The 23,177-nt window shown below is 55.7% G+C and overlaps 7 protein-coding genes across 7 annotated transcripts; 5 read left to right on the top strand and 2 right to left on the bottom strand.

Moving 5' to 3' along the window:
• Positions 1–203: 203 nt before the first annotated feature.
• On the top strand, positions 204–1,991 carry L226DRAFT_566351 (protein kinase subdomain-containing protein PKL/CAK/Fmp29; the record flags this gene model as incomplete). The annotated part of the gene is made up of 4 exons (XM_067683903.1): positions 204–307; positions 371–791; positions 859–988; positions 1,048–1,991. The coding sequence occupies 4 exons, from the start codon at positions 204–206 to the stop codon at positions 1,989–1,991; spliced, it is 1,599 nt and encodes a 532-aa protein (XP_067540352.1).
• Positions 1,992–2,583: 592 nt separating this feature from the next.
• On the bottom strand, positions 2,584–4,896 carry L226DRAFT_529979 (general substrate transporter). The gene is made up of 10 exons (XM_067679733.1): positions 4,783–4,896; positions 4,426–4,721; positions 4,280–4,371; positions 3,980–4,228; positions 3,722–3,901; positions 3,652–3,663; positions 3,480–3,598; positions 3,286–3,413; positions 3,118–3,221; positions 2,584–3,044 (listed from the first exon to the last, which is right to left on the bottom strand). The coding sequence occupies exons 1-10, from the start codon at positions 4,858–4,860 to the stop codon at positions 2,893–2,895; spliced, it is 1,410 nt and encodes a 469-aa protein (XP_067540351.1). The 5' UTR covers positions 4,861–4,896; the 3' UTR covers positions 2,584–2,892.
• A 223-nt stretch (positions 4,897–5,119) lies between these two features.
• L226DRAFT_529978 (uncharacterized protein) lies at positions 5,120–7,267 on the top strand. The gene is made up of 13 exons (XM_067679732.1): positions 5,120–5,447; positions 5,503–5,575; positions 5,632–5,681; positions 5,735–5,775; positions 5,837–5,995; positions 6,060–6,158; positions 6,217–6,362; positions 6,417–6,441; positions 6,495–6,524; positions 6,590–6,602; positions 6,655–6,711; positions 6,773–6,895; positions 6,971–7,267. The coding sequence occupies exons 1-13, from the start codon at positions 5,362–5,364 to the stop codon at positions 7,062–7,064; spliced, it is 996 nt and encodes a 331-aa protein (XP_067540350.1). The 5' UTR covers positions 5,120–5,361; the 3' UTR covers positions 7,065–7,267.
• Positions 7,268–7,578: 311 nt separating this feature from the next.
• On the top strand, positions 7,579–9,123 carry L226DRAFT_453937 (Lem3/Cdc50; the record flags this gene model as incomplete). Its single annotated transcript, XM_067675158.1, has 6 exons — positions 7,579–7,663; positions 7,776–7,909; positions 7,978–8,416; positions 8,472–8,792; positions 8,857–9,019; positions 9,084–9,123. The coding sequence occupies 6 exons, from the start codon at positions 7,579–7,581 to the stop codon at positions 9,121–9,123; spliced, it is 1,182 nt and encodes a 393-aa protein (XP_067540349.1).
• A 438-nt stretch (positions 9,124–9,561) lies between these two features.
• On the top strand, positions 9,562–11,583 carry L226DRAFT_566347 (uncharacterized protein; the record flags this gene model as incomplete). The annotated part of the gene is made up of 5 exons (XM_067683902.1): positions 9,562–9,813; positions 9,881–10,302; positions 10,370–10,583; positions 10,648–11,424; positions 11,485–11,583. The coding sequence occupies 5 exons, from the start codon at positions 9,562–9,564 to the stop codon at positions 11,581–11,583; spliced, it is 1,764 nt and encodes a 587-aa protein (XP_067540348.1).
• A 261-nt stretch (positions 11,584–11,844) lies between these two features.
• On the top strand, positions 11,845–15,479 carry L226DRAFT_566346 (uncharacterized protein; the record flags this gene model as incomplete). The annotated part of the gene is made up of 15 exons (XM_067683901.1): positions 11,845–12,006; positions 12,086–12,152; positions 12,211–12,343; positions 12,411–12,738; positions 12,793–13,032; positions 13,084–13,408; positions 13,465–13,571; positions 13,622–13,817; positions 13,873–13,930; positions 13,988–14,104; positions 14,153–14,236; positions 14,287–14,490; positions 14,541–14,751; positions 14,820–15,373; positions 15,431–15,479. 15 exons carry the CDS (start codon positions 11,845–11,847, stop codon positions 15,477–15,479), a joined length of 2,835 nt encoding a protein of 944 aa, XP_067540347.1.
• Positions 15,410–23,081, bottom strand: L226DRAFT_529976 (Not1-domain-containing protein). Its single transcript, XM_067679731.1, has 16 exons — positions 22,828–23,081; positions 22,171–22,754; positions 21,883–22,108; positions 21,366–21,830; positions 21,113–21,313; positions 20,789–21,060; positions 19,088–20,735; positions 18,803–19,033; positions 18,599–18,751; positions 18,419–18,548; positions 18,213–18,370; positions 17,625–18,163; positions 16,971–17,573; positions 16,802–16,916; positions 15,855–16,751; positions 15,410–15,805 (listed from the first exon to the last, which is right to left on the bottom strand). Exons 1-16 carry the CDS (start codon positions 22,939–22,941, stop codon positions 15,779–15,781), a joined length of 6,363 nt encoding a protein of 2,120 aa, XP_067540346.1. The 5' UTR covers positions 22,942–23,081; the 3' UTR covers positions 15,410–15,778.
• Positions 23,082–23,177: the final 96 nt, after the last annotated feature.

Raw genomic sequence — 23,177 nt, 5'->3', positions numbered from 1 at the left:
TCATGACGTCGCGCGGTCACTTCAGTCTTCCACCAGTACTTGCGCACACACAACGGTGACAACCGCGAGCTCAAGGTATAGTACTAGCATGAAGTGCGCTGGGGACCCGAGGCTCGTCCTCGACTTTCTCGCAGTTTCAATGTCGCCGTCTTTACGCCGTTCTCAATCCTCTCTACATTTGTTACATACACCCAAGGACTACCATGTGCACGACCCGTTGCAAGTGGCTGCCAGTGCCACGGCGCGCGTTCTCGTGCATGACGCATTCTCCTAACGATCTATTCGAGTATACTTCAGGCCAGTGGCTGTAAGTGTCGTGCATGCTATTCTATGGTGTATATGTCTAACCCATATTTTCAACACGGTTCAGTATCAACAATGCTCTTCGCCACGCAGAGCGGAGACGTGTCTTCAACGTCCAAGGATTATGTCAACTTGCAGCGGAGTCTGTTAACCGGAGTGCTGACGATATCGTCAACTTCGCAAAGCTCGCCCAGGGCGGGTTCAACCGCACCTTCCTCATCACCATGCGCGATGGCTTCCAAATGGTGGCGCGTGTCCCCTACCTGAATACGGTCCCCAGAGACCTTGCTGTCGCGAGTGAAGTGGCCACTATGGACCTTCTGCGCACCTCTGGGCTGCCTATACCTGAGGTATACGGATACTCCCCAGTGCCAGATAACGCGGCAGAGACCGAGTATATCTTCATGGAGTTCCTCCGGGGAACCAAATTAAGCGACGTATGGTTTGACCTAGGAGAAGCGGAGATCCATTCAGTCGTGCGCGAGCTTGTACAGCTCGAGTCGAAAATGATGTCGATTGATTTCCCCGGCTGGCGGAAGCCTGTACTATGCACAGGACTTGGAGCAAGTGGCCGGGGTGCCAGGCATCCCGCTACCAGAGGACCGGCGTTTCTGCGTCGGTCCAGATACAAGGCTGCCTCTTTGGTTTGGCAGGAGATCGCAGCTCGACGTGGATCGGGGTCCCTGTAGGTCGCTCTCTGCCTTTTATCTCCATTAATCCTTCTGAACTGACTAGTGACTATAGACGAAAGTGCTGAAGCAGCGCTCGTAAGCGGGGCCCGAAAGGAACTGGCTTATCTGGAGCGGTTCGGTCAACCGCTGTTGCCGTTCCAGCGATTGAGGAGGAAAGCTTACCAGTTCCAGGAGCAGTCACCATTGGACCACGTCAAGAACCTGGAACGCTGTCTCCTCATCGCGTCGTCACTCGTCCCCAAAGACCCGGCCCTCTGTCATTTCCGCATCCGCCATCCTGACTTCCAGCCGAGCAATGTCATTGTATCCAGGTCGCCCGGTTCGGATTGGAAAGTCGTCGGCCTCTTGGACTGGCAGCATGCGTCAATCCTGCCGCTGTTTCTTCTTGCTGGTATACCCGGACGTTTCCAGAACTACAATGATCCTGTCTCACAATCTATGACGCCGCCTTCGCTACCCAAGGATTTCGACGACTTGGACGAAGTCAAGCAGAGCCGAGCGAAGGAACTTTATCGTCGCCGCCTCGTCCATTACCACTACGTCAATAACACGGAGGAGTGGAACGAGCCTCATCACGCGGCGTTGACGGCCCCCCTGGGCACCCTCCGCCTCCGCCTCTTCATCCACTCCAGCGAGCTGTGGGAGGGCGAGACCGTCGCGCTGAAAGTCGCGCTGATAGACGCAGCGAGGACGTGGAAGACGCTTACGGGCGGAGACGCACCGTGTCCAATCGCCAAGTTCGACGCCGAGGACGTGCGCGAGACGAGGGCGCTGGGTGCGGTGCAGAGGGAAGCGGACGAGGCTTGGGAGGGGTTCCAGGACGCCATCTGCTGTGGGTCGGACGGCTGGGTGTCCAACGAGCACTACGAGACGGCCATGGCCCTCTGCAAGAAGGCGAAGGAGTATGGGTTGGAGGTGGCGGAGTCGGCGGAGGAACGGGACGAGATCATGGACCACTGGATTATGGACGACATGGACGAAGAGAAGTATATGTGATCACCTGCCCCATACTTGTACGATAGACGGCGGCGCCGCACCTGTGCCGGGGCCAGGGGAGTTGCTGAGTCCCATAACGCAATCGCTGGATAGGCGAGCCCGAGTTTGGAACCTGTTCCCTGCCACAAGTATGTGGCCGCAGTGCGCGGTGGGACAGCGTCGTCTGATAAATTACACTTCAATCCTTCTCTCGAGTCTTCGTTCTCGTTCTCGGTCTACTCCCCACTCAGTACTCACCTCTCTTCCCCCCTCTCTAGCTTACCCACTGCTATTTCTGCGACCCTGCCGCCCAATCCTGCACACCCCCCTACTCCACCACTCGAGATATCTCTGCGCGCACACTAGTAGTTGCTCTGCAGCGTATTGCCTACTATAGGGCCAGGCCCTCCAGGGCAATAAACAAGGATTCCAAAAAGAAGTATATGTGATGAATCGGACTTGATGTTCTGCGGTGTTGCCACATCTTATTTGCTCACGGCAGTCGTGTTTGTGTTTTTCCTCACCCCACGTCGCTTTGACGACGTCTGTTTGTGCACTGCTGGGACCTATACCCCGTCTACTTCATTAGAGACCTGTATGATATATTTGTTCGATTGCAACTTGAAACGTTCGTGGATTGGTTGACTCGCTTGCATGTACGAGTACATACTACGTTTGGAACCTTTGTTTGCTTGCAAAATGATGTAACGAAACGCGAACTATACGCCGCTGACTTCAAAAGCAGATCCAGGCAAGACCCGACAGCAAGCGTGACGATTCAGCAGACTACCCTTGCAAATTACAGTACACAGTACTACAGTGTCCAATTAAAGCCGGTATGGGAAAGAAAACACAGAAGCAGCGAGTGAACAGGGATATCTCCGCTAACAGGGTCACCAAAATCCAGATGGGCACGACAGCATCACCCTCTATACGTCTGGAAGAGCATGAAGGTGAAGAACGCGAGGAGCGCGGCGAACACGTAGAACACGCGGCCCTCCTTGTCCGGCTCCCCGTGCGATAGCAGGTTGCGCAGGGGGAGGAAGACGAGCCCGACGAGGAAGTTCGCTATCCCTACGCACAAGGCAAATCAGCATGAGATTCGAATGGAGGGGTGGGGGCAGGAAGGGAAGAGGAGGGCGCTTACAGTTGAGCGAGAGGCCGATGGACGAGAGTGCCGAGACAGCCTGATGCGGAGACACCTCAGGGATCATGACGAATGGTACGGGGCCGATGCCGATGGCAAACGAGCTGCGGGGCGCGGCAGGCTCAGCGTGCTGGGTTAACTCGGAGCGCTGGATGGATGAAGACGTACGCGATGAATGTCATCACGGCGATGCTCGCAAGCGTGACGGCGCCACTATCCAGGCCGAAGCCGACTGCAAGCAGCGAGAGGATCGCACCCGTGGCGGAGAGAGACAGGAGCTTCTTCCGCCCCATGCGCTGTGGATGGAGACAGGCCGACGTGAGTATATGCGCGGGATTTTGGGAGGACAGGGACGGCCGTACGTCGATGAGGAATATGGGCGCGAAAGTCATGAAGACATTCACGACCGTGATTCCGAGGGACACATAAGGACCCAGGTCAGGCAGCGTCTTTGACAGGATGTCGTTGCTGTAGTATAGCACTGTTGTCCATTCGCTTAGGATAGCCCTGATCCCATGGGTAGTGGATCCTCACCTGCGTTCACACCTGTAAGACGGAAGTGATTAGTCTCTTGGTGAGATCATGAGATATATGCAAGGTTTACCAGAGAGCTGTTGGCAGAGCATGGAGAAGCACACGATGGCAAGCGGTCTCCGGAACTCAGCACGGAGCAGGGCCTGAGGAACGGAAGCGGCAGCCTGGTGCTCCTCGCGGTGCTCAGGGTTGAGCGAGCTGCGCTCGTCATCGGTGTCTAGCAACGGGTCCTCAACGTCCTCGTCCGCGACTGGTTCGGGATTTATGAATGAGGGTCATTGACATGCGTGACAGCGCGCGACCCGAGATGCGCAAGCGCGGAACGTACCATCCGGACTGTGGATCGCATGTCCGCCCTGCCAAAGGCGGCGGGCGCTCGCGTCCTTGTCTCGCAGCAGGCCGTGGCGGCTGAGCCATACCGGGGACTCCACGATCATAGGCCCGGCAAGCAGCTGCGCAAGTGAGAGGACGGACGAGAAGAGGAGGACGATGCGCCAGGTGAGGGGGGTTGCGAGCTTAAGGCCCATTGCTTGGGTGCTCATGATGCCGATGACGATGGCGAACTGGGTGAGGACGCCTAGGAAGCTGTTGAGGAGGAGAATGCTTGGGGAAGATGGGCCGTACCTACCTACTGAGCCCTTGATCTTGCTGGGAGCGATCTCGGAGATGTAGATAGGACCGACACAGAGACCGACGCCAGCCGCCACACCGGTCAAGAGCCTGGCAGCGCCGCGCATGTAGCTTTTGGGGAGCAGCGTGGACAGGAAGACTCACCGTCCGATAACCAGGGGAGACAGTGAGGCCGCGACAGCCATGAAGCCTGCACCGACGGCCATGATGAAGGCACTGACGAGGACGGCACCTTTACGACCCCACTTGTCCATGATCACATTCGCGCCGATGCTTCCTAGGAGGCCTCCGACGGTGTATATAGACGTGAGGACTGAGAACGTGGCGTCGGACATGGAGATGCATGTCGGAAGGCCATAGTAAGTGGCGGGTGCGCCGTCGCGTACACGACAAGTGAGGACAGCCTGTATTTGGTTGAGACTAGAGATATGGAATCCATACTGCACGTCCAAGCACGTTGGTTAGCGTGTGCAGTGTGCAGATCAGGGAGACGTGACCTGCCTGGAAAGAAACGAGGAGAACCCAGACGCAGACGATCCAACCAAAGACAGTGAACGCGTGGCTTTCTGCGGGGAGCATCCTGGACAGAGAGCAGGGACGGAGTCGCCGCCCTGTAAGTAAGGCTTAAGCAGAGCGTCAGAGTGTGCAGGACGCGGTCTACCAGTCGGTCCATTACGTAACCGCAGCTAGTAGACGCTTCCGGTAGGTCGGTTGCCTGAATAGAGTTGTCGCGTGGCAGAAAAGCATCAGCCAGCCAATCAGAAGGGCGGCCGACAAGCCGGAAAAGGCAGGTGGGGATTGACGAACAAGATGTGTGTGGATGTCTCGATCGCTCTCCCGTGCAAGCGATCGCCTGCAACCGCCTATTCCTCTTTCATGCACCCCCGTCGCTCGCTCGTCTTATGCTGCTTATATACCCCCAACACCCTTCTCTCCTCTCTCTCGTTTCTCCCACCCCTCTGCCGAGGCGGATGAAGACCATACACTGGTGCTTTTCCCTGTAGCCCGGTGCTCCTCCTACTATCCTCGACACCATCCCGGGACCTCTTTCTCTCCTGAACGTGCTCTGCAGTGTGTGTCATGACCAACTGGGACGACCCCTCCGTCATCGCCTTTTGCGGCTTCATCTACAACCAGATCGCCGTCTTCCTCCTTGGGTTCTTCGGGTACGCCTTCCCCACTGGCACCCACAGAACGTCACTTCTTATTCCACATTACCAGGAACCATGTCCTAACACGTATGGACATAGAATGGTCTCTCATCACTCGCAAGCGTCGCTTCAGCCCTGTTCTCGTGCGTACCATCCTCCACCTCTGCCCACCCCACCTCAGTAGACGTTCGTCTTCTAGATCCCATACCTCTTCGGTCGTTATTCGATACTCGTCACTCTGCTAGTCTTGCAAGTCCTCGTCTGCTGTTCCTCCAGCGTTGCTATACTGACAGCACCCTTAGCGTCCTAACAAATCGTTTCCACCAGAAAGTTGCGTGCGATGGTTCGTATCCTTATAGCTGCATAAGAACACAACACCCTTATTATATACTTGCACTGCTCAGCGTTGTACAAGTCTCTCGCTTTGCTAGGCAGCGCCGCATCCTACTGCTCCACCATGAATCTCGGCATCCGTTCATACATCATCTGGAAGGACATGAATCGCCTTGTCATTTGGGTGCTGTCCATCGCCTGCATCGGCCACGCTGCACTCGTCGGAGTCCGTAAGTCAAATGTGGCTGCTTGGTGTACTCACCCATTCAAGGCTCTCGACTGGATCTTTCACAGAGGCATCCGAGAGTGTGACGTTCACTTGGAATTCCCAAACGCAAGCATGCGCCGTCGTTCGCTCAAGTCATGTTACAATGTTTGTCTTCTATTTGTATAGTAAGTACTCCTTACCATGCCGTTTGGTCTGCTATCTAACACCTATCGGGCGTAACAGCTATGATAATGGATCTCGCGATCCTTATACTCACTGTCTGTGGCTTGTGGCGGAAGGGAGCCCTTAGGAGCGCCATCGGTGCCTCCTTATCCGAGCAATGCCTCTGGTACGTGGTGGGGACGTTTGTCGTCACCATCCCCGCAGTGGTATGTATTCTTCCTCTTGCTTCATATCGCGCGTACGCTGAGTCGCCTTTCCAGGTGCTTCCCGCCTTGAATCTTAACGGTAATATGGTCGGCTATACTTTAAGAGGATGTAGGCTTACCTCCTAAAACCAGTGATCATGAACGTTATAGCGTCGATGCCAGGTCCGTACGCACCGGCTCGCCCAGTGAAGTTTGGACGCTCTAACCTAACAATTCTTCTTTAATAGCGACCACTTTCAGGTAAGCCTTGGTGACCCTCGTGTGTGCGCGCTCCCCCTGACTTCTCGCCTAGTGTCGTCATGTCTTCAGCTGCAGTGCTGTCGCTTAAGCCGGAGGAGGTCTCAGAGATGTACGGAGTCGCTCTTTGGTTCGATGGGCGCGCTTTGAACTAACTGCATGATGATATACAGGACCAGCAGCGCAACAACAATGACCCATCCAACGGAGCATGCCCACGGCATCATCCTCGGCGGCATCATGCAGCATCCCCGCCATCACAACATCACTCTCACAACGAACATTATGCTGGAATCGTGCGTGGCTCTCACTAAATGCTCACTCTTAACCAACAAGCTCATGCTCGTATACTTCTCCCTCCTCTACTTCAGGCGTGCGGACTCTGCGGCGCTGGAGTCGAGGTTCGACGTGCGATCCCACGGCAAGACAGAAGAAAGCGACGAGACCGTGTTGACTCCAGTGTAGCAGCCGCACTAAATGGCTCGTCGCGGACATTCATCGCAGTTCTTCCGAAAGATGCGCACTTGGTAATATTAGTGACTGCAACGCGTCGTTATACACAGTCATGCTCCGTCGCATGCTTGAGTCGCAACGACCTCTTCCTGTACCTTAGTCGAGTTTGTGACACTTTTTCAATCTACACAGTCCTTTCAAAACAGTCATCGGCCACGAGACAGGATATGTGGTCATCAGCATGAACAGGCGGGCTGAATGCTTCCGCACTGACCGCGCGCCAAGACGGGTTTGGGTCTAAGCATGGTTACGTGAGAGCAGACGCGCGCTGTCTGCGGAAGCTGGGACGGGCGTCGTCGCACCGCCGGCCGACATCGCTCTCAGCTTTACCCACATCTCTCCGTTGCCCCTCGGACACTCTCCTCCACGTTTCCTCCTCCCTCCTCGGCTGGCCACTCGAGCTTGACTTCGTTTCCTCGCTGAGCTGGTATCTCCTTTTGTTGTGCACGCACGGTGCTGAGCCTGCATGGCGATCTTCAACCGCAAGAAGAACGGCGACGCGGAGGGCGAAGGGCCGAAGAAGGAGAAGGGCAGCTGGCGGAGACCGGCAAGTGCGTGTTATCCCTGCCTCGTTTTGCGTACCCTTGCGTGTGATGAGCGGGGAGAGTATGCATGTCGGCTGATTAGAAGACTGACTTTGTGCCTTGCCTTTGACTGTGACAGATACCGCATTCAAGCAGCAGCGTCTGAAGGCATGGCAGCCGATCCTTACACCCCGTACTGTACTCCCGACGTTGTTCATCGTTGGTATCCTTTTTGCGCCTATCGGCGCGCTCCTCGTCTGGGGCAGCAGTCTCGTACGTCTTTCCGTGTCCGTCCATGACCCGCTTCCCTTTACTTATGCTCTGCCGCCTCATACCCGTAGGTGACTGAGATTGACCTCGACTACACCGACTGCGAGACTCTTTCCGCGCAAAACGGGAGCTCGTTGAGCTTCACAGACATGCCCTCGGACAAGTACACCTACAAGCTGCGCGCATCCGACTCGGGCGCGCCCGTGTCCACCCCGCAGTGGGCGTTCGTGAACCGCACGGGCGGCAGCGGGGTCGCCGTTGGGGAGGAGGAGCAATGCGTGCTGCAGTTCGACGTGCCGGCGGACATCGACCCGCCGGTGCTGCTGTACTACAAGCTCACAAACTTCTACCAGAACCACCGGCGGTACGTGAAGAGCCTCGACCAGAACCAGCTGCGCGGGGACTTTGTGAGCGCGGACAAGCTCAGGGGAGGCGATTGCAAGCCGTTGGGTGCGAATGGTGACAAGGCGGTGTATCCGTGCGGGTTGATCGCGAACTCCCTATTCAATGGTACGTGGTTCTGTGTGATGTCATCCGGTGTAGTCTCTGATGCGGTTTCGACCAGACACGTTCACCAACCTGACGCTGACGACGGACTCGTCGACCAATTACACGTGGTCGGAGAAGGGGATTGCGTGGCCGGGAGAGTCGAAGAAGTATGCGACGAAGCCCGACTACGACGTTTCCCAGATCACTCCCCCTCCCAACTGGGCGAGGCGCTTCCCAGGCGGCTACACAGACACTAACCCGCCCCCTGACTTGAAGTCCGACGAGCACTTCCAGAACTGGATGCGGACCGCTGGTCTCCCGACGTTCACGAAGTTGTGGGGCAGGAACGACAATACGAAGCTCGCCAAGGGACGGTACCAGATCACTGTCAACCTCAGTACGTTTCTTCTTGAGCTTCGTTTGGACGGGTCCGGTGCTGACATTGTTGTACGATTGAACAGACTTCCCAGTGCGTCCGTACAAGGGCACGAAGTCGATAGTCATCTCGACGGTGGCATGGATGGGTGGGAAGAATCCCTTCCTGGGATGGGCGTACGTCGCCGCCGCCGGTCTCCTCGTCCTCCTCGGCATCCTCGGTACCATCCGGCATCTTGTCAGGCCAAGGTCCGTCTCCCCCCCTCTCTTCTCGTCTTGTACTGGGCTGACCCGTCTGTGCGTATCGCAACAGAAAACTGGGAGACATGTCACTGCTCTCGTTCACCCGGTGACGATGTGTTTGTTCATGATGACGCCCTCGCTTGTGTGTTTCGTATTTATTCCGGACTACGTGTACCACCCCTGACTTGTTCGTCAGAGACCTGCCCCTGCGTAATGGAGTATCTCATGCTGTATTAAGACCACATCTTTATCTCTTTTTGTTCGACCTCCCGATGGTGATATTAGTGGATAGCCACAGTGGTCGAGGTCAAGCGTCATGCCTGCGATTTTGCAGGTCCTTGTCATCGTTGCCGATACATGGTTGTCACTGCCTGTGCGCTGTGTCAGGACTCTGGCTACGTGATGTTCCACGTCTGCGATACGTTGCAGCCTGTTAACGTTGACAACATCAGGCACGCCGTGGCGGCGTGCGCTGGCTGCGCGTTGTCGTGACATAAATAGGCGTTGCTTGGTTGCTTTCCATTTTGCCCGGGTCCTTCCCTCTTACGATGTCCCGGAGCACCACCATCGTGCCACAGATTCTGCAAGTAGCCCAATCTGTGGTTGAACGCTTTCTTCCTTCCCCGAGCTCGGCGCCGCCCTCCGAGCTGGCTCATGCTGCATCCTCTGACGAGTCGCTCGCAGCCGCAGTCAATATAGTACAGGACAGCATGCGCATTAGCTTGCACACGCTGCCAGATGACGTTCTTCTCCTCATCCTTTCGTGGCTCGGACCGGATGATGTTGTCGCGTGCAAACGGGTGTGTATCTTCCTCCGCATGTGGATGACTTCAATCAGAGCATTAATCATGATGTTTTGTTCACTAGACTTCCCGCTTTCTGTCGCGCGTCATCGCGAACGACGCGCGGCTGCAGTACACGCTCGCGCTCGCTGCATGCGGAATGGTCGACGGCCCCCCAGGCGGGATGGATCTGAACGAACGCGCGGAACGTTTCGAGGCGTACCGCGCGCGCACAACGCCGACGCGGGACCCGGTTTTCACGCACGAGGAGAACGTCTGGCCGAGGTCTGATCAGCCCCACGTTCAGGTGCTCGCGTGCGATAGGACTGTCTTCTATGCTGCTGCCACTGCTCAGGCTGGGGGCACTGGGAGGCAGGACGTCGAGATACGCTCGCCGGGGGCTGCGCCGCGCTGTCTTACACTTGAGCTGCGGGAGCCGGCCTATCTGAAGGCTGCGGACGTGTCCCAGGACTTGCTGGTCGTCGGCGAGGCTATGGAGAGTTACCCGTGCGTATTGAGGGGTGGAGCGGCATTGTATGGAAAACTGACCGCTACACTGTTTTCATACATATAGGACGGTCAGGTTGAGGATGCATATGCTTTCCATCGAGACAGGAAGGCCTCACCCTGCTGCGGCCGTCCCGTGGATAGAAGTCGGATGCGAGCACGGGACACAAACTCCCGTTCAGATCTTGCGAGAGAAGGTCGTCTGGCAGCGGTGCGAATCGAGTCCCCATACCCGTCGCGACGTCGAGGTATGTAACTGGCAAACCGGGAATCTAGTCTGGGTGAGTGCGCTCAACCCTGGGTTACCGGAGCCTTCGTTGACCACTCTGACCAATTTCATCCCAGCGTCATACTTTCCGAACTCAAGTATCGTACGGATTCCTTGACGATGACCACCTCATCGTGACCGCCTACCGCCAGGAAGAGGTTTTGATCTATGCCCTTCAAGAGCAAGAGACTGTAATCGCCGACCACGAAGCACCTGAGCCTATCCTGACGCTGGAGCTACCGCTAGGCGCGTTTCGATGTGCGGTCCATTACGACGACCGCTCCCGGATCCATAGATCGTCGTATACGGCGGGTCTCCCCTTTGTGCCGGACCCCATGTTAGCGGTGACCGCCATCCGATTCTCCATCTACGCTCCAGAGCTCTCTATGGCCCTTCTCCTTATACCCGGCTCCACCGTTTACAAACAGCTCAAAATTGCGGACGAGGGCGGTCTCCGGTCCCCCAAGGTATTCTGGCATGAGTGGGGCCCTGAGGGTGCCCTCCTGCTGAACATGTCCAGTCCCGGACTCATCGGAAGAATCTCCTTCAACACATACGGGACCCGGATAGCTGTGATCGTCCGTAGCTCGACTGGTTGGTTGAGTCCAAAGGCGCTGTTGGACGTCGTCATCCTGGAACTGAATCCACGGGCGGTCCGAGAGAGTTTGCATACCACCCCCTTGCAGGGCAGCGACCACCGCAGAATCGCTGGTGATCAGGCTGTCCAACAACTGCAGTTCAAAACGCTGCGTGCGACGGTGCCGCATGTGTCCTACGTGGGTCCTAGGCTCGTCCTCCCCGACAGACACTTTCCTACGATGATTAGTATGGACAGTGACGGATTGATGGTCCTAGTAAGTCCGTCTGCAGTACTTTTATCGTACAGCACGAATGCTCATGGTGCCGGGCCGTAGAACGAGTGGGAGCCGCCGTATCAGGAAAGGGTTGGATTTGGATACCAAGCTTTCACCTACATGACTGCAGGAGATGTACAAGACATTCGGAAGTACTAGTGGATTCATGTCATGTTGTCAAACACGTAGTCGTACATGTCCTTGCTGGAAAATGGCGGAGTGAAGCAGTAAAGTGCTGAACCGACCGTGGGACAGTTCATGGATCGCGGTCACGTTGGGCGGTGTCGACGATGTACGCCACGACGGTGGTGGGAGTGAGAACGCATCTCACGCTGCTACCGCATCGGACGGGCGCGACGGATCCAAGGCGAACGAAGGCAGACTCTGTCGCATCCTTCCTCGAGGTCAGGACTCGCGTCCATGGTGGTGACTCGTCGCATCTCCCTCTTGCTCTTGCTTGTGCTCGTCTCGACGTTCAGCGTGATCAAAGCCACAAGCGACTCTCTGGGCGACGCGGCGCAGATTGTCATGGGCAGCAGTGGGAGAGAGGGATGGGAAGTGTCTGTCTCGACGGAATGGGACGTGAGTACATGTACATTCGCCGTTGCAGTCGTCATGGTCGAGTTGCCAGGCTCGGTTCTGACGCTCCATGCGCTCATAGGTCCTCGGTCCATTTCCTATCCATGCACGAGAGCAACATTTCATATCACCCTCCTTTCCGCTCAATTGTGAATACGTTCCCTTAAGTTGTTTTATGGTGGTGCCCAATACATGCTCGTTTCTTAGTGTCACACACGTCGGATCCCCTTGACCTGCAAGCAACCTACCCTTCTTCCTATGCGGACGGAGGTTACGTCGGCTGGACCAAGGCTCAGTCGCAGGAGGATGGCGCGCTGGAAGTTTCGTTTCCGGATATCAGGTAGCGTATCACTTCGTCCTGCTTCAGTGTCAGAGAATTGTACATTGACCCTGGGTCGGGGGAACAGGTGGGAGTCGTTGCGTGCGACTGAAGGATGGGCCGCCTTACAGCACCACAATCTTCTGCGGACGACGCTCACTGTGTATCCGCCCTCTGAGATACCGAAGAAGCAGGACTTGAGTCCGCCGCGTCTGGTTGTGAACCTAGTTCAAGGTTCATACTTCACAGTGCGTCCTTTGGCCGGTGCAACTGTCGAAAGTAGGGGTGAGCCCGAATGGCACATGGGCAACATTTACGCTATGGGAGCTGCTCCGCCCAACACGGTCGAGCTGCCTACGCCTCCTGGATTGACTGAACCGACGACATACGAGCTCGTGGTCAGTGGAGACTACGAGGTACGCGCACAACTGGTGTATGTTTCTCATCCTGCTCACAGCATTGCTTCTCAGATACGACTGTTCGGGGACCCTCGTCATGGAGGTACCGAAGTGCCGAAGTTGTCCATCACGCTCACCGTTGGGATTGAGGAAGGATCTCCCCTGTTGCCCGTCATACGGGACACATCCCACGATATCTCATGCGACTTCGTGGACGGCTGGGCGTTCGGCGATGCCATTGGGGTCGGCATACGTAGTCTCAAAGACTGGTGGGCTGTAACAAGTGTCAAGCTGTCAGGAGGCTTGTCCGAGGTAGGCAGACATCGTCCGCTGATACCCCGCTACTGCTCTGACATCGCCAAGGATATCGAGCTTGCGCTGTTGCAAGACACGCGCATCGCTCCATCGCAGACACGGATCGTCCCTTTGAAGCTCACACAGACGAAGGCCGTCTTGTCTGACCGGCTAGACTTCACGGTCCAATTGCAGTCAAACGACTCGACAACAACCGAGGAGATCCGTGTTTCAATCCCAATCAGGCAACATGCTCGGTGGACGTCTGCAGAGGCAACCCCCACCGCGCTCAAAGCTTCTTATTTCTTTGGCACATCCATGCCCACCTCGTTCCTCGTCTCGCCACCGGCCGAGTCAAGTGCTGGGTCGTTTGTGCCTCCGATCTTAGCGTTGCGTTAGTCTCTCCTCTAAGTCGAGACGGGTGGCGTATTCACGTTATCAACCTCACAGATGGCGCTGGTGTGGACATCTTTGCTCCTGAATCGGAGTTCTGGGTTAACGCAATACCTCAGCAGCGACACAGCTGGGTTATCTTTCCTTCAGGTCGAACGGCATGGGTAGGCACCTCATCTTCGACAGCTATGACCTATGCTGACTAGTATGGAAGGGCTTGGATTGGCATGGTCCCAGCACACAAGAGGCTTTGGCCACGGTTGACGCGCTGCATCACATATTGAGCGGGCGGCCCGAATGGCAGGAATGGGACATTGCCCCTGATACCAAGTTCCTGCTCATGGGCCACTCGAACGGTGGTCAAGGTGCCTGGTATCTTGCAGCAAGACATCCTGAAAAAGTGATTGCAGGTAAGACCTCATTGTCTTTCACGTTGTGACAGAGTTGGATGCATCGGTTGCCTAGTCGTACCTGCCGCTGGATATATCAAGTCGCAATCATACGTGCCTTGGGTTCAGTCGAGGTTAGTACTCCCCGCTCGCGCAGTGTTCTCTACGCTGACCCGCGTGTCTTCCATTAGATCTGCTCATTTCGTCGACCCTGGTCTCCGTGCCATACTCGATGCTTCACTCACGCCGGACGACAATGACCTTTTCCTATCAAATCTCGTTGATACTCCTGTACTCGCCATCCATGGGTATGACTGCCCCTGAGCTGTATATCAGTTGATACTGACACACAACAGTGGGGATGACGACAATGTTCCGGTCTGGCATACCCGTGAAGCTGTTTCAGTGCTGAAGACATGGAATCCTCGGGCGAACGTAACGTGAGTAACTCCCCTCCCGGGTACCAGTTTCGTTCCCTCACATTGTATAGATTCCGGGAAGACCCTGGCCAGGGCCACTGGTATGATAACATCTTCGCTAACGACCAAGTAGAGTCGTTCGTGTCGCAAGCTTTAGGAAGCCATGCAACGGCGCTCTCGAACACTTCGCGGTCGTTCACGCTCACTGTCGCCTCTCCTACTGACGTCGGATCGTTACACGGATGGCGTATTCACAAGATCCGTGTTCCCGGAAGGTGGGTTGCACTGTTGCATCTTTCATTATCCGCTCAACTGAGCTTCGAAGGTTGGCTCGTCTCTTTGTGGAGATGGGCCCAGACTCTGTGCGGGTACGGACGATCAACGTCAAGGCATTCTCGATGCACATCGGTTCATTGCCTGAAGATGTGTGGAACGTGGTGTTCATTGTTGATGGACAAACAATCGAACTTGACCAGGCGACGTGGGATCTGCCCGACTTCACACTCGCTTTGGCGCAGGAGCGTGGCCTGTGGATCGTACGTTCTCTAGGCTCTCGTAACGAGAAGGGATTGGAATATCTGACTGTCGGATTGATATCACGCAGCCTTACGCTCCCTCCGATATCCCAGTTGCTCCTTCGACTGGCCGTGTCGCTAATTTCCTCACGACATCTGCTCCTATCATCATCGTCATCCCTAATCGGACATCCTCCCGACTACTCTCAGCTGCTCTACGCATCGCGCATGCCCTTGATGTCTATCACAAATTGGACGCCGAGATCATCGAGGATGGAGAAGCCGCGCGTAGGCTTAAGGAAGGCTCACTTGGGTCAGGGAACATGGTCATTTTGAACAGCGGCGAACTTAGCGGCTTCGCTACGACTATCATGGACAAGAGGCAGACACCTTTCGGAGTGCGCGGGGGCACCCTGGAGCTGCGGGGGCGGTTGCTCAACGAATCCTCCATGGCGACGCTCTTCCTCCACCCGCATCCCGTCGACGCAACCAGTCTGGTTTTGTTCCTGTATGGCGCAGACCTCAGCGGGCTCGAGCGGGGTCTGCGGCTTGTCCCTATACGAACCGGTGTCACCGTCCCAGACTGGATCGTCATCGGCGCTCTCGCGGACGAACGAGGCTCAGGAGGTGTTGATGGCGCTGGGTAAGTTCACACCGTTCGCTAAGAGTAACATTGATTGACACCAACACTCGTACACAGGGTTTGGGGTAACGACTGGAGCTGGAATGAAGCCATGTCCGCATTCTAAGATTACGACAAGAGGTATGTATGGGGTGATACATCACTACTGAATATACATGACACATTTAGAGTAGTACGTCGTGGGGTGATCGTGGGTGATGCGTGATGGGATCGTCAGGGCTGACCGTAAGCAAAGTTCGAGCCATCACGTATGCCTTTTGTAACAGTGCTAGAGAGGAAATCTTGTTACAATACAGTGCAATGAGAACACAGCCCAAAATTGAGAAAAGGGGGACGAGCGGGATATATATCACAGATAGCGAAAGCGATAGCAAGATGGTGGGAGGGGTGGCCAAAGAGGTTGCTCTAGGATTGGAAGATGGACCTCGCAACCTGTATGAACAGTTAGTCACGTCTGAGAAGAGTCGAGAGACATACGCACATGCTCAAGAAGGAGTGTGACCTCGGGGGCGACGTGGATGTACTCCTGGTTCCAAAAGTTGTACTTCGGGTTGCGGAGAAGCTCGATGAAGGTGACAAGCGCGCCCCAGGGGTGCGGACGGTGAACAAGGAACCGCTCCAGTAGGACTCTCGTCATAACCTCCCTGAACTGGTCGACCTGAACCTCGTGGAAGAGGTACAACATCAACGAGCTAAACCAGTGAGTGTGCGCATTGGGGTATCGCAGATGGAGGACCATGGCGCTCAGCAGATGATACTGCCCTTCCACATCGAGGTTCGTTGCCAAGTAGTGCAAAGCAACAACACCAGGATCGGTCGGGACGAAGGCTGGACCTGCATTGCGGGCCCTAGCCTGAGCCACAGAGGACACGCCGATGTACATCACCAACGAGTTGATGAGTGATAGGTTGTATGCCGTCTCCGCAGTGCCCTCGGTCGCAGACAGCTTGAGACGGTCCTTCAGCGATGATAAGAATGTGGCCTGAGGACCCCTGTTCAACAGGTACTGGTCGAGGTACATCCTAAGATCTCCTGCCCTGAGGTTGGCGGCGAAGTCGGAAAGGATGGGTGGGATGGGGCCCATCTCGGGAATTGACTCGAAGTCAATATCGCGGAGGTTCGGATCGGGAAGGAGGAGGTTCGGAGGATACGCGCTGAGTACGATGTTACGGAGTTGAATGCAACGCGGGGGGATGACGTCGCAGAGTGAGAAATAGTACTCGCTGAGGAACTCGGGGAAGTCGTGAAGTAAGACGAGAAGAAGGCGGAGAGTGCCCCGGTAGAGATCTCGCCCAGAGGGTTGGAGGTCAGCAGTTTTGAGGAAGGGGGCCAAGAACTTGAACAGCGAGAGCAACAACTTGTAGAAGGCAGACCACCCCTGTACCAGATCGTTAGTATTGGCGGTATCTCCGGTACAGACAGGCTTACCTCGCGATTGTCGGACAGAAGCAATTTTGGCATGAAGAGGCGATGGGAGATCAAACTCATCCAGGAGAATGCAAACCCAGGGAAGTAGGTGGGCTGCAAAGAGCTGAATGTATCGCTGTGGTCGACGTCAACACAGGTACATGCGTGATCGTGCAAGCTAGATGCTCACCCAATAGCAAGGAGCAGCTGGAAGTAAGCTGTCCCGAGGCTGGACTCAATGGTGTGGAGATCGTTCAACAGGCTGGAGAAGAAGCGGAAGAACGGCTTCTGCTGGAAGTGTGGGCCTTGTTCCTCGTGCATGTTGGCGAGCACGAGGACAACAATGGTCAGGATCTTCGTCAAGTAGTGAACCTTCGCCTGGTCGTTGTTCATGCCAGAAGCATCACCATGATACTTGATGATGTACACGATCAAGCGTGACATAGCATCCAATGCCTGGAAGGCGAAGTCGTGCTCTCCAGCATTGACGTGCTTGATGTAGCTGTTGACGCTCGACTCCGCACAGACCCGGAAGAAGAACGAGGACACGTCTTCTGCCTTGAGTATGCCTTGGCGAGTAAGCTGCGTTATGTACGGCACGAACGACTTCTCCGGCGAGTGCGACCGCTGGTAGATGCTGACCCACTGCTGGAACCAGATGAAGAGCTTCTCCCTGAGCGTCTCTGTCTCCGGTTTGACCGAAGGCTGACGTGCTGGCTGGTTCTCAGCCGTCGCCTGGGCGGTGCCTGTCCGACGAGGGACGCCGCGAAGATCGTCCAGCAACCTGCTCGCCCTGTGAGATGGTTAGTACAAGCGGACGGTCGCAAACAGAATGTCTACTCACTCATCGTTCGCTTTGCCCGACTGTGCCAGCTGGGTGAGTACTTCGATGGAGTACGAGAACTGGCCCTGCGTAGCAAGTGGAGGGTCGGCAGCGAGGCATTCCCGTATTAGCCCCGCTGCGAAGGTCTGCAGACTGGGGCGGGGATCCGAGTACAGGAGCTTGGCCAACTGCTGATCCTCCTGCGAGATTGTAAGGAGACCACTGCGCAGCAAGGTCACGGTGACGGGAACGTTGAACTTGCGCTCGTCCTCGGCATAGATCAACCACGAGATCGCCTCCCGCGCGACTTCCTCGAAGGAGTGGCACAGTTGGTCGAGTAACGCGACATAGATCTCACGTCCAAGCTGGGACGGCGTCTTGTACAGCAGCTGGACAATCTTCTGCGACATGAGGAGAGGGGTACGAGAACGGTCAAGCGAATCGGCGGCAATGAAGAGTATTTGGCGGACGAGGTGGCGGATTTCGTGGTTGGGGGGAAGAGCGGCAAGGGAGGTAATGGGAAGCTGGAGGAGCACCGCCTCCAAATCTCGCACCAACGCCTGCGCTCCACATTAGCATCGATTCGTCCTGCTTGATCATCGGACTTACGTTGAAACGTTCCATAGCTTCCTGAGGACGCAAAAGTGCTTGACCGGGCTGCTCCGGCACGGGCGAAGGACTGTAGAGGGAGGAGATCTGGTCGGCGCGGGAGTAGGAGACGGTTGAGTTCGGACGGCTCGTGAATACACGTCGCTTGGGGTCCATGTCTACGGAAAAGTCAGTGGTTGTCGACATATCGTCAACGTTGTACGTACTGAATTCTTCATAAACCTTGAGCTGCTCCGACTCGACACCCGACGGCTTGATACGCAACAGGTTCGGAAGAGAGTTGAACACATTCGACTGCGGTGCTGACGAGTCCCAGAAAGGCTGACCAGGGCGTTGCTAATGTGCACTCAGAACAACCGTCGTCACGTCAATAGGATCCTACTCACCTCTCTGTGACGCCTACGAATCTCGTACGCAGCGGCAAAGCCATCGTCGACGTCGATCACCGCACGGTCCATGGCCGCCTTCTCGATCGCCTGACATGCGAGCTCGATGTTCTCCTGCACCAGCAAGTAGATGACCTGATCAGGGACCATTTGCTGCCAAGGATGTCAGCTATGATGGATACCCTGAAGGAACAATGAACTTACTTCTGTGAAGCCGAACTCTGACAAGAAGTGGCGAATGTGGCTGCCCAGATTACCCTTCAACGGCTCCTTGCAAGTGACCAAAGCCAGACTGCCAGCTAACTTCTGTGCCATGAGGTGACCAGCTTTGCGTAACTTGTCTTCGCTGGGCTCCGTGACGAAGTCCTTGGCGACAAGCTCCCGCGTCGAGATGCCCGCGATGGTAACCGAGCGTTCCACCACTGGCAAGATAATCTGAGAGAAAGTTCGATAAGTGAATGCGTCTACATATGTGCATAGCATGCATACCTCGCGCACGGCACGGTCGATCGCCATCTGCACAGCTCGCTTGAAGTTGGTGTTGGTGTTGAGGGGTGCCAACTGAGGATTAAGAGTGACGTGGGGGAGGATGTTGGATAGGATGCCCTCGATGTGAGCACCGAGAGCGCGCTGCGAGTCCGAGGGGCTGGTGGGGCCTAGAGGGATCACCTGAGCATCTGCTTGGGCTTGCGCTGTAGGGTCGTACCCACCCATAGGCAGGGAGTCAATGTCGCCGACATACTCGGGGAGGGGAGGACCAGCAAGCGAGTCCGTCAACGGCCGGTTGCGTAGGATAGTGGTCGCCTGTACGACATCGAGATCAACGTCCAGTGCCTTGCAGAGCATCTCGATTTCGAACTTCAAGTTGAGCTTGAGCTCGGCAAAGTGGTATAACTCGGTGAGCAGGCTAATGACCGCCATCAACCAAGGGTTCGGCGGACGGAAGACCTTCGACCGCGCAGCAGGCTCCAGGGTCTTACAGACGAAGGGAATGGCCACGATGAGCCTGCCGTTGTCATATCCTTCGATGAGAAGATCCTTGAACGAAAGGTTCTTGTGCTTGATCGGACGGTCCCGAGCCAGAGTGATGCTGCCAAGCCAAGATCCGACGTTCTTGAGGATGGCGCGCTCCGAACCCAGCTGCAACGTCTTCTCCGAGTTGAGTAACGCAGCAGACTTCACGAGCGTCTCGTGTAGAACGAAACGGAAGAGCGAGTGGACATCCAGTGCATCGAGGAAGCGGAGATACAGCTGGTGATTGTTCGGCTCGATGCTAACACGCTGGTCAACAAGGTAGTTTGCGAACCAGCGGGAGTACTGCTCCTGGAAGTGACCCTTCATCTCGGACAGCTTCGAATCGAAGTTCGACGGAGCGAGGTTGTTGACAATAAACAGGATCTTGTCCGACACCTCCTCCGGCGGCATCTCGGGCTCTCCTTCGACTCGATCCGGCTGGATGGAAGTGAAAACAGGGGGTGGCTCGGTGATGGGCGCCGACGAGAGGGTCCGTAGGTCAGCAGAACTGCCCGCGCTGTCGCCGTTAGCGATTGCACGCTGAATGCTGATGGCAAGGTCCGGTCGTTGTTCGAGGAGGTAGGGGATCTTGAGTAGCGCCTGACAGAGCGGCTGCCACTCAGACAAGCGCGACTCGAACCTGGTGAGCGCCTGAATACCGAACTTGAAGAGGTTGGTCTCGGGAGGACAGTTGAGAGCATCAAGGACATAGCGAATGGCGATGCCGAGGGGAATGAAGTCGATGAGCTGGTACTGGATGAGTGAGCCAAATAGGTATCCAGTCATGGCGAGCTCTCGAGGCGGGTAGTACGACTGGAAGAACTTGTACTCGTCGAAGAGGAAGTGGAGCATGCAGGAGAAGATCTCGTGATCGCGAGGGTTGGTAGACGCTTTGTTGCGCTGCAATAACTTGATGACGTCGTCGATCGTGATCTGCTCGTCGTACATTTGCTTGTAGATGCCGTCCACTTCACTCTCGATTTCTTGCGAGTAAGTAGTCACCGTGAATCCAGGCTCTATGTCTGTGCCAGGAGCCAGATTCATGAGACGAGGGTGGATCTGCAAGCACGAATTCCGAACTTCGAGACAGTAATCGACATCGCTCTCGTGCATGATACTCGAACTGTACGAGCGGCGTTAGCCAACATAGTAATGTCAAATGACAGGACGGCCTACCTGTTGCGAAGAACGCGCAGGAATATCGCGATTGTCTGGGGCGAAAGTTGCATGGTCCGAGGCTCAACAGGAGGGTCTGAGATTCGAACCGTCTTCTCGCTATCCATCTTGAGCTCCAAGAAGGCAATCACGGCATGCAGAAAATCAGCGCCGTGAGCCGTGACATTATCGGCAAGCCATTTGTCCAGGTTGAGATACTCCCGGCGAGATGCCAACGCCGCCACATCCAAGGCGAACTTGAATGGACGCACTTCAAGCAATGCATCCAAAATCTACGAACCAAGGGTGAGTGAGAAGTACCAAAGCAAGCCACAGCGAACACACCTTGAGATCTTGAGCAACATCCAGAATCCTGGTGATGTTGAGGTTGTTCTCTTCATAGAAGTCGCGGAAGGCGTCCGTGAGATACGCAGGCTTGATTTGCCAGATTCGCATGAAGACGAGCTGATGGTTGGGGTGTCCGGCGAGAAACATGGAAAGAAGCCGCTGAGCGTAATCCAAACGGATTTCGTTCCAAGGCGATTGCTACCGTACTCGTGAGCAAAAGTTGGTATGCACTACTAGCGTTGATACTTACCGGAACTTGCAGCAGACCCATATGGACCAATTCTGCACTGATCTTCACCGCCTTGTCCAACATTTCGCGCACGAAGTTCGTCACCTCCGCGTTCTGGGAATCAGCGGCCTGGACCAGCACCTCGAATAAGTCCAATGAGTTCCAGGTGTGACTTTGCACGTTGGCTGCCAAAGACTTGATCGTTGGACTCGCTCCAGCAACGTCCTCGACCGTCACGATCTTCCTCCCGGGAAGGTTGACAAAGTTGAAAGTGTCACCTGGGAGGGATAGGAGGGCATCAAGCAGGCGCAATTGATATAACGTGTTGGACCAGAGCTGCCAGAATCCCGTCACAGCATGGGGTTGGTCGTCGCGCGGGGAGTTCATGAGTATGGCTATCAATAGCTTCAGTGTTGCCGTGTCCACGCCCTGTCTGTCCGGCATATCGAATGCCTTGATTGCTGCCGCCCAATTGAGAGTCGCGTTCTGTTTATGCTACATTAGACCTTGAACCCAACGCCGTACCGCAGTCACTTACGAAGCTGCTGAGCGCCCTGACGATAGCACCAACATCCGGTAACATTGTTCCTTCGGAGGCCATTCGAGCTAAGGCAGTGACAAGTTCCACCACCTGAGAGTCTGTCGGCGGGTTACTCTCTGTGATGCCAAACCTTGTCAACAGCGCGCGGACGACATCTGCGTCGCCGGTAATATCAGGGCCGAGCTGGACCAAGGCTTGTACGAGGGTAGTGCCGGCAGGAAGACTAGGGAAAGAACATGGTATGAAAACGACGGTGAAAGACGTACAAGGGAAACGCGTGCATACCTCAAGTTGGGTAGGATGCGCTGCAAGATAGGAGACACAATTTCTGCACCATACTTGGCTTGCGCGGCCATGATGAGTGCCTGTCGCTGGGTGGCATCCAAGATTGGCGCGTCGAGAGGAGACTCCGCAAGAAGGTTCGATAGCAACTTCGCAACTTGGTTCGGATTGAGATCCGCGTGGTCGAAAGAAGGATGCTGGCAAAGGGCCAGAACAGCGTTCTCAAAGTCCACACGGATCACCGCTGCTGCTTGCGCTGCGAGTTCCCTCCGGGTAGGCGCGGCAACGATGGAGGACGCTAGAATGAGCCTCTCCAGCGGACGAAGGCCAATCCTATCGGCAAACTTGACAAAGTCGAAGTTCCGGAAGATATCCCCTTCGCCCCGATCGATACCATCTCGGAACCTGTCTGCGAGGAAAGGATCGCGTGCAAGACGTTGCGTTTCTTGAACGAGGAGGCGGAATGTCAGGGCAGAGGATGGATCAAATGCGGCAGGAGAGGCGGTGGATGTGAGTCTGCTATGGGAGTGTACGATGAGGCGGCGGATGAAGTGGAGGTACGTGTCGATACCATGCTGCTCGGACAGCTATACGCGCAAACAGCGAGTTGGATCGCAATGAGCGAGATGTAGGGATGTGCCAAAGCCGCGTCTTACTCACCGAGCGGATTTCCACTTGGTTCCTCTCAAAGTTGTCCTCCGTAAGCGTGGAAAGCAGGAAGACAATCTGTGCTTTGACAATGGTATGGATGTTCGGGCTGGCGGTGCCGTCCATGGCTGGAGTGCGAGCCCTGGTTGAGGCCTCCGTCATGCGTCGACCGCCGAGGCCACCGCCGGAAGCCGTTTTGGTAGATGGGGAGGAAGGTGAGAGTGAGTTCTGGGACAAGACAGACCGAGGTCGCCTTGAACAGCGAGCAGAGATCCCTTGGAGAACACTGAGAACACTCTCTGTGAGCACGCGTCGGTCATTTTCAATCTCCGCTTCAAACTCAGTGGCAACTCTTGCTCTCG

The sequence above is a fragment of the Lentinus tigrinus genome, assembly GCF_003813185.1.
Source record: "Lentinus tigrinus ALCF2SS1-7 unplaced genomic scaffold L226scaffold_3, whole genome shotgun sequence".
Lineage (NCBI taxonomy): Eukaryota > Fungi > Basidiomycota > Agaricomycetes > Polyporales > Polyporaceae > Lentinus > Lentinus tigrinus.
Note: the sequence above shows the minus strand (reverse complement) of the source record. Positions and strands in the feature narration are given on the sequence as shown.

Coding starts and splice junctions, on each gene's coding strand:
- L226DRAFT_529979 (XM_067679733.1), bottom strand. CDS start 4,860: ATGCTCCCCGCAGAAAGCCACGCGTTCACTGTCTTTGGTTGGATCGTC. Junction 4,722..4,782: donor TTCTCCTCGTTTCTTTCCAG/GCAGGTCACGTC, acceptor TTGGACGTGCAG/TATGGATTCCATATCTCTAG. Junction 3,222..3,285: donor GCCGTGATGACATTCATCGC/GTACGTCTTCAT, acceptor CGCGCCCCGCAG/CTCGTTTGCCATCGGCATCG.
- L226DRAFT_529978 (XM_067679732.1), top strand. CDS start 5,362: ATGACCAACTGGGACGACCCCTCCGTCATCGCCTTTTGCGGCTTCATC. Junction 5,448..5,502: donor TTCCTCCTTGGGTTCTTCGG/GTACGCCTTCCC, acceptor CCACATTACCAG/GAACCATGTCCTAACACGTA. Junction 5,576..5,631: donor GTCGCTTCAGCCCTGTTCTC/GTGCGTACCATC, acceptor TTCGTCTTCTAG/ATCCCATACCTCTTCGGTCG.
- L226DRAFT_529976 (XM_067679731.1), bottom strand. CDS start 22,941: ATGGACGGCACCGCCAGCCCGAACATCCATACCATTGTCAAAGCACAG. Junction 21,831..21,882: donor TCAGGGCGCTCAGCAGCTTC/GTAAGTGACTGC, acceptor TAGCATAAACAG/AACGCGACTCTCAATTGGGC. Junction 19,034..19,087: donor TCGACCGTGCCGTGCGCGAG/GTATGCATGCTA, acceptor ACTTTCTCTCAG/ATTATCTTGCCAGTGGTGGA.